This window comes from Larimichthys crocea, chromosome III (genome assembly GCF_000972845.2).
Source record: "Larimichthys crocea isolate SSNF chromosome III, L_crocea_2.0, whole genome shotgun sequence".
NCBI classification, from domain to species: Eukaryota; Metazoa; Chordata; class Actinopteri; family Sciaenidae; genus Larimichthys; species Larimichthys crocea.
The window spans coordinates 33014298-33029427 of record NC_040013.1 but is presented as its reverse complement, the minus strand read 5'-3'; the positions used below and the strand labels follow the sequence as shown (position 1 = coordinate 33029427).

At 40.2% G+C, this 15130-nt stretch overlaps 2 protein-coding genes and 1 long non-coding RNA gene across 9 annotated transcripts in view; 1 reads left to right on the top strand and 2 right to left on the bottom strand.

The window, feature by feature from the left end:
- Positions 1–3971, bottom strand: part of taok3a (TAO kinase 3a) — a 58969-nt gene extending 54998 nt beyond the window's left edge. The window contains exon 1 of one of the 5 annotated variants that reach the window (XM_019269627.2): positions 3773–3971. The gene's annotated coding sequence lies outside the window, so the exon portion shown is untranslated. Of the gene's footprint in view, positions 1–3178; positions 3237–3356; positions 3619–3772 lie in introns of those variants that run through there. The other 4 variants (XM_010732965.3, XM_027278191.1, XM_019269626.2 and 1 more) reach the window with 4 other exon arrangements.
- Positions 3972–4704: 733 nt separating this feature from the next.
- Positions 4705–8981, bottom strand: LOC113745678 (uncharacterized). Its single transcript, XR_003462317.1, has 2 exons — positions 8393–8981; positions 4705–7264 (listed from the first exon to the last, which is right to left on the bottom strand). It is a non-coding gene; the product is annotated as an uncharacterized LOC113745678 (long non-coding RNA).
- On the top strand, positions 7181–14811 carry suds3 (SDS3 homolog, SIN3A corepressor complex component). Of its 3 annotated transcripts, none has more exons than XM_010732967.3 (12): positions 7181–7437; positions 8988–9057; positions 9195–9250; positions 9863–9934; positions 10469–10488; positions 10617–10773; positions 10970–11065; positions 11233–11294; positions 11414–11435; positions 12074–12179; positions 13034–13118; positions 13900–14811. In XM_010732967.3, the coding sequence occupies exons 1-12, from the start codon at positions 7326–7328 to the stop codon at positions 13996–13998; spliced, it is 957 nt and encodes a 318-aa protein (XP_010731269.1). In that variant the 5' UTR covers positions 7181–7325; the 3' UTR covers positions 13999–14811. The 3 variants fall into 3 exon arrangements, with proteins under 3 accessions (XP_010731269.1, XP_010731268.1, XP_010731270.1); XM_010732966.3 differs by having other exon boundaries at positions 7186–7437; positions 12056–12179; XM_010732968.3 differs by lacking the exon at positions 7181–7437 and adding an exon at positions 7461–8179 and having other exon boundaries at positions 12056–12179.
- Positions 14812–15130: the final 319 nt, after the last annotated feature.

Below are 15130 nucleotides of genomic sequence, written 5' to 3'. Positions count from 1 at the left end.
ATTCTCTCATCAAACAGTCTGCAGCATATTGAGTACATGCAATCATGTGGGTTTGAATCTGGTCTATGACCTTCCTACTGTTCTATACCATGCAGATTTGCTGTCTTGCTACGCAATCTGAAAGCTTTTCGTGGATTTACTGCCTCGGCCTCCACAAACAAATCCACTGATTACTATTCAGATTAAATGAATTTGGTACAAAAAGTTGCCATTATAAATTCTGTTGTGAACGTACTGTAGCTACTGCCCTCCTCAAAGTTTTTTGGGGGTAAAGAGTTGGTGAGGAGAGGAACCCACCTCCTGTTCTGCTTTATATTTTAAACTTTATTCACACACAGAAAACCAAACCCCTCGACAGAGCATGGCATGTATTAAGCCTGCTTCGAGGGGTTAAAACCTCCCAGCATCAGTCCATGCCCACACTAAGCTGGCAAGATTTGAAAAGGCACCTTTTTTTAACCTTCATTTTGGCCTTCCACTCATACTACGGTAGATTTTTTTCCCCCACTAAAAAAAATGGCACATCTTGATCATGCACTACAGATTTGTTACAGATTTTAAAAACCCTTGTTTGGACATTGAGAATTATGCTCGCACAGACACAGTCAGGGACTGTGTAGCAATAATGATAAGAAGCCAACTTTCTATCACCGCTAGCTCTTTCTGTGACTGCTCGTTTTGAACACCAACAGAGCGATTACACAATGCAGGTTTCATGTACAACAGAACAACAGAAAAACAAATCTTTCACTAAAACAAAATGCATTGTGTTGATTAAAGAAGTTTACTCTTGACCTTGGGATCGTCATGTCAGACCAAATCACATCCTAGCTTTTACTGAGCTTTCAGCCACATCTGTGGCATGCATGTGCGTCAAATACAGAAAATCTCTACAAAAAGAAATAAAATAAAATAAGATAAAATAATAATGTCTGAAACAGATGTAGGGCAAAAACAATAATACAATTCTGTTCACCATGTCATCATCATTATATCATGGCTTGCCAATTTACTGAGAAGTCTTTTAACTTTTATAGTCTAATTTTTATTGGTATGCTTTGGCACAGCAAACTCATACAGTCCAGTAGTTGTCAGGACATTGCTCTCACTCTGCCGATCACTGTCCCAAAGCACCCTCTGTTGTGGCCGGCAGTATAATTGTCACATCATCTTGACCTTTTTTTTCCTTTTATTAGTAATGGACTGCTTTGTTTTAGGAAAGCATTTTTGGTGTTTTAACTTTATGTTGAACAGTACTGAGCTGCTATGATCACACGTCATAATAATAATAATAATGTGACTACTGACACCATTAAATTGGTAATGCTTTTGCCTGCTCATTTATGAAGGCAGGACTAGTCTTCTTCTCACTCTTTCACACCATTTTTGTGAATGAAATGAACACAGAGCAGCTTTAGAAGCATTGATTATGCTGATTTAAAATGACCACTGGCACTGACAAAATCTACTCATAAAATTGGATTGGATTGTAATCAGACAATTTGACACAAACCTGATATTGAATCTGATTTTTAGTACTGTGTGAAAGTGGGCACTTGTCTTTAGTGTGAACATGGCCTCGTGTCTGGCTCACACCCCCTGTCTCTGACAGCCACATCAGCCAATTGTCAAGAGCAGCTGATGTGTCCTTTTTCCCGTGCATCCATCAGCACGCACACACACACAAAACACAAATTCACAAGAAGACCCCTGGCTAATGCCTCAATAATCTCTCACACAGCTCTATAAAAAGACATGACTGTTAGCAATATGCTTATGGCCGCCTCCGCATGTCTAAAGGAAGCTTGTTGTCACATTACATACAAGGACTTGTGCCATCCAGTGTTTGCCAAAGGCCAAATGAGAGCAGAGGGGAACATGACAAATCATCCAAAACACTGAACAACAGTCTGCTGAGCATGTGCCTCACGTACGAAAAGCTTTTACCTGATGGCTAACCTTACGTGGATCCAGCTATACAAAAAAAAAAAAAACGAGCATTAAGCACATCATAACAGTGTTATTTATATCATGAGTGAAACATTTACCTGAAAATGACACAGTCTGAACTGCCCTACATAACCAGCACTAACGAGGAAGTGTGTCACTTTCTGTTCCCTCTCTGGCTTGCATGGCCGATAGGTTGCATATGAGGCTGGCAGATATGCGTAATGTGAACAAGGGAGGGGGATTTGCACAACAGTCCCGTTCCCAGTGAAACTCTTGACTGGAGACACTGTGACATGAAGATTGCAAAGAAGAGCCCGAATCCTCATAACATCATACTTTCATTATCTGGCATCAGTTTGACGCCGCTTACTCGGCATTATCTCAAGACGAGCAAACTCTATTCTGCAAAACAAATGTGTGAGAAATCATTTCATCCAATCCCCGCTCTTCTTCTGTGCACCTCTGAGTAGAAGAAGTCAGAACCTACTATGAAGTGGTTTAAATAACATCCAGGTGTGATAAGAGATTGAATGTTTTTTTTTTTTAAATATATCTTTACAAGTTTAGCAGTGAAGACAGGGGTCTGTTGCCTCTCACTCATGCGCTATACACACACACACCAGAGATGACATCATGTTGGGTCAGCTTGGGTTTTGGTGCTCAGCTTGCTATCTGCATCTGCCATTTCGAGCGCGTCATGTTAGCCTACATTTACTTTTAACCAAGCAATGCCATGCATGCAGGTGGTGAGCTGTTGTAGCATGTATATGGAATCATATATTATGTTTACACATCTTTGCATTAAATGAATGCAAGCCTCACAATCGTAATCGTAAAAACAAAAGTGTCAATCACGCGGATGATGCTCGATTTGTCAACGAGCGCGGAGACGTAGTACGTGTAGTAAAATGTGGCTCGGGTCATGTGTAGTGGACGTTCACACCGTCTCAACCGAGAGCCATTGTGACTGTGTGCGTTGATAGTAAAATCTCACTCACAACAATGATGTAGGATGCAATGGAAGATACCACAGTCGTTTTTTTTTTAGATGTGACACACACGCGCACACTCGCGCAGACTGGCCCACATTGCGTGACAATGCTAAAAAAAACACCTAAGATAAGTTTACATAGCGTCCAGCCGCTTGGTCTGCTCCAACCCTCTCTCTTCTCAACTGTACACTTCATTAGCTACAACCTGTCATCCGTTTTTTGCTCTCCATACTCACCCCCTGAGGGACAAACCAAACCAGCAAAGCGTCTTCCCCGTCAGTTCACAACGTAAGTCTCCAAAAAAAAAAAAAAAAAAAAAATATCAGCGTAGATTTGAAGCAGGTGCAGAAACACAACCAATCAACAAACATGCACTTCGCTCAAGAAAAATAAAAATAAAATAAGCAAACCTACGCACTTAACCCCGGCGAGCTGATGCTGCTCTCTCTCTCTCTGAACCTCTGAGTGGAGTGGCGTTGAAACAAACAAGCCTGACAACGTCGAAAACAGGCGATGGTGGTCATTTACAACTTCAGGTTGCAAACCCATAAGCACCGCCACTTATTTGTATCCACTTTTGCTCATGTTTTTTTTTTTTTTCCTTTGGCGTTTAGCTACAATAGCTTTAGCCGCTGAGACAAGAGGAAGTGTCATTTCAGCTCGAGAGCGCGAGAGGCTAGCACGAGCTGTTAACCGTTAATGGGGAGAGAGAGGGGGGGGGGAGGTGAGAGGAGGAGAGGGGAGGGGGGGGGGGAGGGGGGGGAGGCAAACAACAGTTTAAAGAGACACAACAACAACAACAACAACAACAGAGAGAAAAACACGCTCACCTTTTGGACAAACTCGTCGTTGCTGTGAAGCGCGCTCGCTCCGGCAGCATTTATTCCCACTCTGAAGACGTCGGTGTGACTTTGCGAAGTGCTGTCAGTTGGTCTGGACTTCCTGAATGACGGAGCAGCGGGAGCACAACCCCTCGCTCGCGCTCGTGTTTGACAGTTTGACAGACAAGCGGAAATAAAAGTTGTCTCGTGTCTCGTGGGTCCGCTGATGAACGTGCACTTTCCATGTGGATTTACTACAAAATAAACCCACCCCACACACACACGATTAATTCTTTTGCTTCTCGTCTTATGGTTAATTGATTTCACCACATCAAATGCAAAAAAGAAAAAAGAAATCTGTATCGAATATCTTCCCCGCAATGCTGCTTTAAATAACAAGTGCTAATGTAAAAGTAAACGACCAACAACGATACACCTTATTTCCTTTGCAAATCATTAAAGATGCATGGACTGTGTCATCCCGATTCTGTTGCAACTTCAGGGTCTGTAATCCACCTCGTCTCCTGAATGTAGTCAGTACAATGCTGCCACCAGCTGTTAGACTTTTGAAGTTCGGCTGTAACTCTCAAAATAATGTACTGTATGTTTATCAGTCTCAGGGATTATTTTTACTATAACCAATATATCTTTTTCACATAAGCCATTTTGACATGAAATAGTAGGGTCAACACAGGTGTTTCCAATGATACTAATTAAGGTTCCATTCCATGTATTTGTATGCAGAGACTTTTCAGTGAACCGGCATGCATTACAGCAGCATCCTGACTCTGTTTATACTGGATGGAACCAAACATTAATTAGACCCATTGGCAACACCTGTGTTTACCCTACAAGTTTATGTCAAAATTGTGCTGTGAAAGACAAAGGTGAGTCATTTGTAAATAAATAATAATAATAATTCACTTAAAGAGAGTTATCAGGTTGGGAAATAATTTTATTTGTGCAACTTTAGAGCATCACATTTTCTGTATAAAGGCAAATAATAGCAGTAAGAATTTGAATCTTATAGGCAACTGAATACCTCATTGTGAAATGTAACCACAGAATACCTCATTGTGATATTGTCATCACTGAATCAGATGAAAAACATGTGTCCAATGTTCAAACTGCCCAAATTCAATACTGATCGAAAAAATCAAGTCAGGTCTAAAAGTCAGGTTGCTCAAATTGGACTGAAATAAACTCAAGTAGCTCTATTAGTAGCCCTAATAGTAGATCTATTTATAATACATAAATAGCCTATCTGACATTAATAAATTAATTATTAATCCTTAATTTATGATTTATGATTTAGATAGCATGTGAGTGTATCTTCTAGCTTCTACAACACTTGTGTTATTGAACCATAATGTATTATATTATGTCCTGTTTAATGTCATAATGATTTAAATATATTTTATTGATACTGAAAATGGCAAGAACATTCTGGAACTGTTATAATATAACCACGTATAACCATTGCAACCATATACAAAGTGATTTTAATTTGTCTGTTTTCAGATTATGTTGTTACATTGCAGGTGTCGGTGTCTCTGTGACCTCTGTATGACCTTTGTTCACCATCTATATAACCACTCCTATGCTATTGAACTATTTCTGCTTCTACTGTTTCGAGGTTCCCACATGACCCCTGGCCACCTGTGGTGGGGACACAGACAGTTCTTGTGACAGTGTCAAGGACCCCCCAACTCTGTCACTACTGTGCCATACAAAATACACACAGACATAGGATATGCAGTTTGACAGTTTCAAGGTTCCCTAGAACAACCATTTTCCCTGTTTTCCTGGTCAAATATGACCTAGAACAGCCTGTAGCAACTGTAGTATAAAATCTGAAACATTTTAATGTTTGAGTATTTTGGTTCACTTTAGAAAAAGTCATAAAAATTACATGTAGGGTATATTTACTGCTGTCAAATGTCAAAACGAGTCAGTTTTGACTTAAACAGTATGTAAAGGTTAAACACACTGGTATTGACAACTAATAGGGACTCTGTTAGAGACAGAAGTCTGGAAAATGTGAAAAACTCCTGTTAGTTTCCCATAGCTTGAGACATGTCTGCAAAATTGGTTTGTCTAGCCAACAGTCTTATACCCAAAGATAGTTAGTTTATTTGTAACACTGCTGACAGACAAAAGTTTGAAAAATAAATAAATAAAAAATACCTATTACAGTTTCCCAAAATGTCTTGTGTAGTCCAAACAGTCCAAAACCCTGAGATCTTCAGTTTACTATCACAGGCAACTACAAGACAAACAGCAGATATTCATATATGAAAAGCTCTAACCAGAGATTTTTATTTATTTATTTATTTTTAATTTAAGAAACAACTTAAACAAAGAATGAATTATCTAAATAGTTAATAGACCAGTTGATTAATCATTTATGGAGTCTTGACAGAAAGTTCCTAATAATCACACACGGTCAGCAGGCTTGGGGTATACATCTTCTGAAAAGGCTTGTTCATGAGCAGAATTGTGTCTACACAGGCTTTCAAATGTACCAGGCTGTTACTGCTGATGATTATGTTTTCATTGTTTGTTACTAATATATGTACCCAGGGCTCCATAGAAAGCAGTATTTATATAAAGGACAGAGTTGTGTTGAAATCATAACGCTATAATGTATGTATGTAAGGTATGTGGTAATTGTCGTTATGATATGCTGTACGAGTTTGCTTCCTTAAAGGCAATATGCTTAAAAAAACGAGATCTTGAGGTTAAGACAAAACTTTGAGCTTACTAACACTGTCTCTGACAGTAGTTTGTTGCGGCTGTTCCTGAGGTGTTGTAGGTTGCACAGTATATTGTCTGTCTTATGTTGTAGTGAATCATTACAAATGTAAGATTATGATGCAGTATAGCAAGAATTGAACAACTTATTGGAACTTTATTTTACAGGGGGTGGTCGTGTGTGATCTTCAGACAGAACAAACAACAGAAAGAAAACACACAAAGTTTGATTGTAAAAATCAGTTTCACTAATATGAATATCCACTATGAATAGAGATTTTGTTGAAGGGATGCTAATTTCATGTAACTTTGCATTTGGACCTTACTACCAACACAGTAAGTGGAAGTTGATGTCTGTTTGTCTGGGTTTTTTTTTTCTTGCAGTGAGCATTAGTGCACACACAGTATACAGGTCAGAGACAGGTGGTTAAATACAGGAAAATGCGCGGGGTTGAAAAAAGATCCTCGAGTGTAGAAAAACTAAATGCACAAGGAGCCAAAACAAAGACACCGATGCCCTGAAATATGCCTGTTTAAATACTCTAGTGTATATTTTAATGCGCACTTAAAAGTACACCTTGATTATTGACTGGTATCATTTATCTAAAAGAATATAGATTTTAATTGTTTGAATAAAAACATTTTTCACACATTACACGTTAATATTACAGACATTGCACACAGGCATAAGGTGAGACAGCTTGATACTCCGAGGTCCTGCCAGTTGTAGGCGCTGTTCCAAGCAAGCTGCAAAACACAAATCGATTGTTTATTTTGTGTTTGTTTACATTTTTTTGCGAGCGAACAAATGGCTTCGACTTTGTTATCGCCCATGGTGGATTATTACAACGACGAAGAAGAACTTGACAGCGTGGATGACGACGACGATCGAAGTTTCAGGGGGAGAGACTCGGAAGAAGGTAAACGTTGGAGCAGCTGAAAGCTCCGGCTCGGTCTACTTGTTGGGAGAAAGAGACGGAAACGCGCGATTGTGGCGTAAATTCAGCTACTATTTTTGATCGCGGCGTTTGAAGTAATCTGCTAATTAAGCAGGAGCGGGGAGAGATGCCTCATCCAGCTGCGATGTGTGCTTCTTCGGTCCACATTTTGAACCGCTCACAGCCACACGCACTTAGCTCGTTAGCTACATCGGAAGTTAGCTCCCCGATTACCGCCAGTCAAGAAACATTTCAGAAGCAGGTAGATGCTAAACTCGACAAATCGCTCACACTTTTTTTTTTTTTTTGAGTGAACCGTCTCCGCTGCCTCACGGAAATCTGAGCCCGGCGTTGACGATTGTGTAATACCCTCACTTTTTTTTTTTTGTTTACATGCTAACGTCAACACGTTAACCGCATAAACGGTCAGACTGGGTTCGTCAACACTTCACAGTTAAGCCAACTTTTTTTTTTTTTTTTTTTTTAAATACGTCTCAGCCCGCTTGGACTACAGCTCGATGAATATTACAAACACGGCGTCAATTAGCCAACTAGCTGCGTAACGTTAGCTCCGAGCACTGACAGGTCGGCAGGCAGGCGAGGCGAAACCCTGCGTGCTGTGTCCACTGCGCTGCCCTCTTCACACTATCTAGCGAGGCAGGACGGGTCGCAGTGAAAGAGAAAGAAAGACAAGAGGAGAGCAAGGCGATGACAGCACTACAAGGTTGGCTAGTTTTCCTGACATTGACTTCCAAAAACGAAGAGCCGGGGCTTGCTTCGTCCTCCTCCCCCGGTCGTGTTGACGCTGTTCTGCCCAACTACGCGAAGCTAGAGTCGGGTTACTCTCTAAAACAGTGCACTAGCTAACCGGAGCTAGCACGTCAATGCTAACCGAAAATGAAAGCTGCTGTGTCAGCTTAACGCGACCGGGCCTTACCCGTCTCCTGTGTCGGGTTCTGAAGGGTAACGCCGTCTGACCCGGGTCAGCTGGCTGCTTTAGAAACTTGGCTCCCAAGTTTGCCACATCGCACTTGTCTATACATGTTAGCTTTTGCCTTACAGAGAGTTGCCATCGGGCTGACAGCACGACCAAGTTAGCCGGGGTCCCGTTTCTGATTAATCCTACCATGCGGCAAATGCTTGACACTCAAAGTAATAGCTACATTTTTTTTTATCGCTAGTTCGTTTTTATTATTGGATTAAATCTGCAATCCTCTAGGTTCGTCTATCTGAACTTTTAGGCTATGGTCGATCCGAGAATACAGAGCGTATGATCTGGCAGTCTGGATTTTCCCAGGTTTAGTAACCAAACCGGAGGGCATTCCCAAGCAGGGTGTTCACCATTACCTTACCAGTGCCACGCACGTCTTTTGATCCTCTGAAACCTCTGCTGTCTGTCCGTGGGCTCAATTTAATTGCATCAAGTTTGTGTTGGAAAAGCCCACCCGATTACAACATGCTGAAATAAGTAATTTAGTTGAATTGTTTTGAAATCTGAGTCCATTCTCCTCCTGTCATGCCTCTTATTCCAGACACTGAAGATGCCAGTGAAACAGATCTTGCCAAGCATGATGACGATGACTATGTTGAAATCAAAGAGCAGTAAGTGTTTTTCCAACCACGACTCAGCTGTTTTTGTTTTTTTACCTTTGATAAAATCCAGTTGAAGGTGAAAGCTTTGAATATTTGCCGTCTTTAAAGCAAATGTGATTGATTAGCTCCTGTTTATTTCATCACAGAATGTACCAAGACAAACTGGCCTCTCTGAAACGACAGCTGCAACAATTACAAGAAGGTAATCTCCTTTTGAAGTGTGAATGATTTTGCTGTTCTTTATCTCATGGGATGTAATTTGTGTGAGCGTGGGGGATAAAGGACAAGCCAGATCCTGACCGGTTACTCATGGCGGTGGGGAGGGATTACATCATCAGACCATGAAGGGCGCTTCACAGGAAATTTTAAAGTGCAGCCTCTGTCTCTGGCCAAAAAGAGAAATCAGCTGAGAAACATAACTGCTGACAAGCAGCCTCCCACCATAAACGGTCCATTTTGAATCATCAAGCCTGTCTGCTGTTTACTGAAACAAGCAGTTTCTGAACAGCTGGCAGGGCAATAACGGCATCAGCTGTCTCATGAGCTGTCTAATGCTCAGACGTGTCGAAATTGTGAAGTGACATGCTGGGGGTTCTTTATAAATCCAAATGTAGGTGCAATGTCAGTGCAATCGGGTCTAGACTGTAGGTGGATGATGGGAGTAACAGGTCAAGGATGTGTGTTGGCTAGGAATATTGATGACGTATTGACTTGTTATCACCCCGCAAATGTCAAAGTCATACCTGGATAAAACAAAAGTTGTGTTTTCCATAGATGTTCTCCTTTTCTCTTAAATGACGCATTCTCTTTGCAGGTACACTGCAGGAGTATCAGAAAAGGATGAAGAAGCTGGACCAGCAGTACAAAGAGAGACTCCGAAATGCAGGCAAGTTCTGCAAGATTTAAAGACTTGCTACTGATGCATTCACACCAACTGTGTTTGTAGTGGTTTATTAACAACACATTGGAGTGCTTCCTGCTTAGTTTGTTTGGCCAGGGGAAGGGAACACTGGCAATAATCAATACCGCAAAACCTTTGGGGTGAGAATTAGGAAAAGGAAATATGTCCAGATGCGACGTGTCCTTACTAATTTTAGAATCAGGCCAAACTGTTCAAGCCGTTCTACTATCCAGTTTCCCACATGGCTGCTATCAAAAGATTTGTTATGAACTTGTTTCAAAATCATTGCAGTAGTATTTTGTGTTGTGTTGTGATTGCTTGTAGTCTTGTCTTTTTCTTGTTCTGTCTGTTCACATTCAAATTGCATAAAGTAATGCTGCCTTTATTTTATTTTTTTAGTCATTCGTTTTGAGGATGAAGCTATCATGTTTAAATAAAAGTAAATTAAAATTGGAAATGACATTGAACTGCTGTTTTTTGTACATGAGCAGTCATGTTTTGTTTTTTTTCCCTTCACAGATCTGTTTCTCCAGCTTGAGGTGCGTATAATTCGTCTTGCTAATTGACTGAAGTACTTCATACAGAATTGGCCTTTTATGTTTTTTTTAGTATTACAAGGAATACATCTTTCTTTTTTCCATCATTTATGTCTCTCAACCTTTTGCAGACGGAACAGGTGGAGAGGAACTACATCAAGGAGAAGAAGGCAGCGGTAAAGGAGTTTGACGATAAAAAAGTTGAACTGAAGGAAAACCTAATTGCAGAACTGGAGGAGAAGAAGAAGATGATTGAGAATGAAAAATTAACAATGGAGCTGACAGGCGGTAAGGGAGCCGAAACCACTTTATTAATTAGCGACTTAGCAGAAGGGACAGAATGTTTTTTTTCTATCTCTCTATCTACAAATCTTAATATTAAGTTGTCGGGTTAAATTATACTTCCAGATGCCATAATTTATTTAGTTTTAGTTTTTCACTATTTGGATGTTATTGTTTGATCTCATCATTTCTTTTGTGCTAGACTCAATGGAGGTAAAGCCCATCATGACTAGAAAGCTGAGAAGACGACCCAACGATCCAGTCCCAATACCAGACAAACGGAGAAAACCTGCACCAGATATCCTTCACAGAGATGCGCAGTCACTGTCACTTACTACATGAATCTGTTCGGCGTACTTTTATTCTGTATTATTTGTACTGGCAGTCTATGTATTCAGTTAGAGGTCAGTATCTGCTACCTGTCTGTGTTCCTCAGCTAAGTTTGCATTCTTTAACTCTTCAAACCTCAGCTAAATTATTTGTTAACAGATGACCAGATAATGGAAGATCTAAGAACACTTAATAAGGTAGGTGTTTCTTTTTTTGTAAATTATTTTGATATTCATTGTTATTATTTTGCATGTTCCTGCTGAATCTTTTGTCTAATAATAATAATAATAATAATGTCACATCTTCTCTTTTACAGCTTAAATCACCAAAACGGCCAGGTACGTCATTGCTCATTTTGCAGTTAATTTTTACTTGTTATGCACAATGAATTCTAAAAAAAAAAATCATCCTAAGTGAAATATACTTATTTGTTTTTTGCTGAGTAAGATGAGTAGACCAACACCACTCTTGTGTCTGTGCCCTACAACCAACAGCTTCTTAGCTTAGCTTACCTTAGCTAAAGACTTGGAAAAGCTGACTTGGCTTGGTCAAAGGATAACAAAGGCTGGACTACTTCTTGTCCAGGAGCAGTAACTTCCTGAAGTCTTGTCATAACCATGAGATTGACAGACAACCAGCAGAGACTTCAGGGAGTCTCACAGCCAATAATTATTTCAGCATATACACCCACCCCTCTCTCCAATAACACCACAACATGCTGGTGTAGAAAACTACAGATTAAACAAACAATAATATGTTATTTATTGAGCTAATAGGTGGATTTTGTTTTTTCTTTATGGTTTGCTAAGCTAACCGGCTGCTGCTGTCAACAGAGTGGTGTCAGTCTTCTCATCTCCCATTCCTCTCAGCATGAAGGCAGATAAACATGTTTCCCAAAATGTCCCAATACTTTATGACATGAAATAACCTGTACTGACATTTTGCTCATACTCATCAGGTGTCTCTCCTTCTTCAGTGTCTCCCTCGTCTCCAGAGCACGTCCCGTCTGCTCCCATGGAGAACCCCTCGCAGCGTTACGAGGCCCGCATCGAGGAGGGAAAACTTTACTATGACAAAAGATGGTGAATTTTAAGTTTTATCCTCAAAATCTCAAGTGTTTCTTTTGACATTGTCATTCCCCCACATGGGCTGTCTTTGCATCACCACTAGATGGCCACATTGCCATGGGTAGCATGGCCACGGTGTTTGGTTTGGACATTTTATAACCACTTTGATTGCAGCCTCTTTTATCTACAGAAAGAGATATTTCTTAGGAGCCAGTGAATACGTGCGAGTGCTTGAAACCACCCTAGAAATACATATTCAGAGAAGGTGTCTGCAGTTGAACCAGTAGCGCATTCTGCTGTGATGCAGAGATAAAGCGAAAGAAAATCCATGACTGGTCACGGCTCTGATGCCCTTCTGTTGAAGAGCAGAGCTCTGCATCCGACGTGTGTCAGAACAGGAAAAGGCCATTTGAAGAGGGGTAAAAAAAATAAGAGAATTCTGTCTTATTAGCTGCTGATATAGACAGGGAGATATAGGTATGTGCGCTTTTCCTTCAAGGCAAAGTCTCATTTATTTATTGCCAAAGAAGATGCCACCACTGTAAAGCCTCCTCAAAGAGCTGCATCGAGAAACGTACGTCATTATTCTTCAGTAGGTCCTTAATGATCAAATGCTTTGGCTGTCAGTCTCTTCCCCTGGTTTGGCTCGGTCCTCTGACAGTTTGAAGCCATTAAAAAAAAACACTTCCCAGTCCAATTATCTATTTAGTGCCATCTCAGTAGGAATGCTGTTAATTCATCTGGGTAAAATTATGTGTTATAAGTGCCTCTCCTGTCTGCACATATGCCTATCTGTCAAACTCACCTTGAATGTTGAATTAATGCTGTTTTGTGTGTGTGTGTTTGTTTTATGCTGTTTATGCTGACAGGTACCACAAGAGCCAGGCCATCTACCTGGAGTCAAAGGACAACACAAAGATTAGCTGTGTCATCAGCTCAGTGGGGACCAATGAGGTGAGTTTTAGTACTCATCCAGCTCCTGTCACATTTAGAGCTGTTTTTACTGAAAAGATGAGGCTTGTTAATGTTCAATGTCAACAAATCCAACGAAAAAAGACATCAAATGTCGTCTGTGCAGGCAAAGCCTGATGTCCTTTATCTCTGCCATGGAGCTCCATTGTTGTCCAAAAACCATTAAAAACTCATCAATGAGCCACACCATTACACTGGGTGATGTGTTACTTCATTACCATGAACACACAAGCACGCGGCTGTATTTTGACTCATTGCCACACACACTACCATGCTGCTATAAATTCTCATCAGACTGCTAAATGTATATTAATCCACAGCTGAAAATAGTCTCCAATAAATGCACTACTCACTCCTGTTGATTTTAATATGAAATAAAATATTTGCGACCCATTTTTAGAAGAATTATGTATTCAATAAAAACAAAATGGACTTGGATCCACAGCCAGCTTAGAAAGTCGGTCATTGTCAGTTTTAATCTTTCTATGGGATTTGTTTATAATAAGTAAATGACACAATGATACCAGTTTTATCCTATTTAAATGTTGGTTGTGCAGTGGAGAGCCAGGCAATAGCACTTAGTCGAGTAACAGAACAGGAAGAGACACAAGCTGATTTATTTTTCTAGTGTTTGACTGTTAATGAGTGCTCAGACTATCACTAAGATCACTGAAAAAGCTAATGGTGTTTCTATTAACATGTCTTACAGCTACTTTGGAATGCTTTATTTTGTAAATGATTTGTCTCTGTCGTCGTTCTCCAGATTTGGGTGAGAAAGACTAGCGACAGTACAAAGATGAGGATCTACCTGGGACAGCTGCAGAGGGGAGCATTTGTCATCCGTCGACGGTCGGCTGCGTGAAACATTACTCCACCCATCCCAAACCCAACCCCCCCATCTGTTCAATTATCCATCCATCCACACGCTTGTTCATCCACTGTTGCACTCCCCGTTAGGTGCGTCTCAGTTGAGTTTTGAAATGTGGCCTCCTTTTCCTCACCGTATACACTACCCATAATGCAGTCCTCCATGACCAATACATCCAATGCAAGTGCGGTATAAGTGGTCATATACCTGACTGACTGTTTTCCAGCATTATTTGTCACTATGTGGCATGTGTGTGAAGCGGGTTAGAGGTCATAAAGGAGCATACTTTGTTTTTTGTCTTGTGCTGTCAACACAACTCTTTTCTACACCCCCCAGTCTTATGTACGTGTATCATTAAGTTATTTTTCCTGAACAGCCTCATGTTGAACCACAGAAGCTGTCTTTAAGCCTTTCAAACTGGTCTTACTGGAGACATGTAACAAAGCAAGCACTGAAAAACAGATGAGGAATATCATTGATCCCTTGACTTATTGAGTTAGTTTCCTTATATAGGAGCCATGTCATTTTCGAGAGAATATGCCTTTTGCACTGTCATCAAGAAATGGAGGCTGCTTGCTATAATGATGTTTAAAGGTCCTATGTATTAAACCTTTCATTTGTTATTTGGAGGAGAAAAAAAAGTATTTTGAGGTTTTTATGTTATTATTTGGCCGTTTTATGCGATCCTCTCCATATGTGAACGATCTGGATCAGTTCAACTGTATTTGCATGTGGAGGATTATGTTGACTTTTGATTTGTACTGTGTTGCATTTTATTAAAATGTTTTCTGCGTTTTATTATTTTGATGAATGTGTTCATTGCTTTAATATTTCCGAAATACAAAAACAAGTAAGCTGACATTAAACCAGTTATGGCAATGATAATACATAAGTAACATGGAGAGTTTTCCATTAATTTTAACTTAAGCATTGATTATATCAACAAGAGTAACTAGACAGTAGTCTAGGAGCTCTGAGGATGTTCTTCACACACAGTGTTTATGTTAAGCAGGTATGTTTTTCATATCCACTGTATTTAGCTTGTTAGCATGCCAACATTTGCTAATTAGCACGCTAAGTAGAGCTGAGCCTGATGGGAAGTGTCATTAGTATTTAGTCATGAGCC

Bases quoted from the DNA above. Each gene is read 5' to 3' on its own strand.
- suds3 (XM_010732966.3), top strand. From the start codon at position 7,326: ATGGCTTCGACTTTGTTATCGCCCATGGTGGATTATTACAACGACGAA. The intron at 9,935-10,468 runs GCAAGTTCTGCA...TTCCCTTCACAG, and splicing joins AGAGAGACTCCGAAATGCAG to ATCTGTTTCTCCAGCTTGAG. The intron at 10,489-10,616 runs GTGCGTATAATT...AACCTTTTGCAG, and splicing joins ATCTGTTTCTCCAGCTTGAG to ACGGAACAGGTGGAGAGGAA.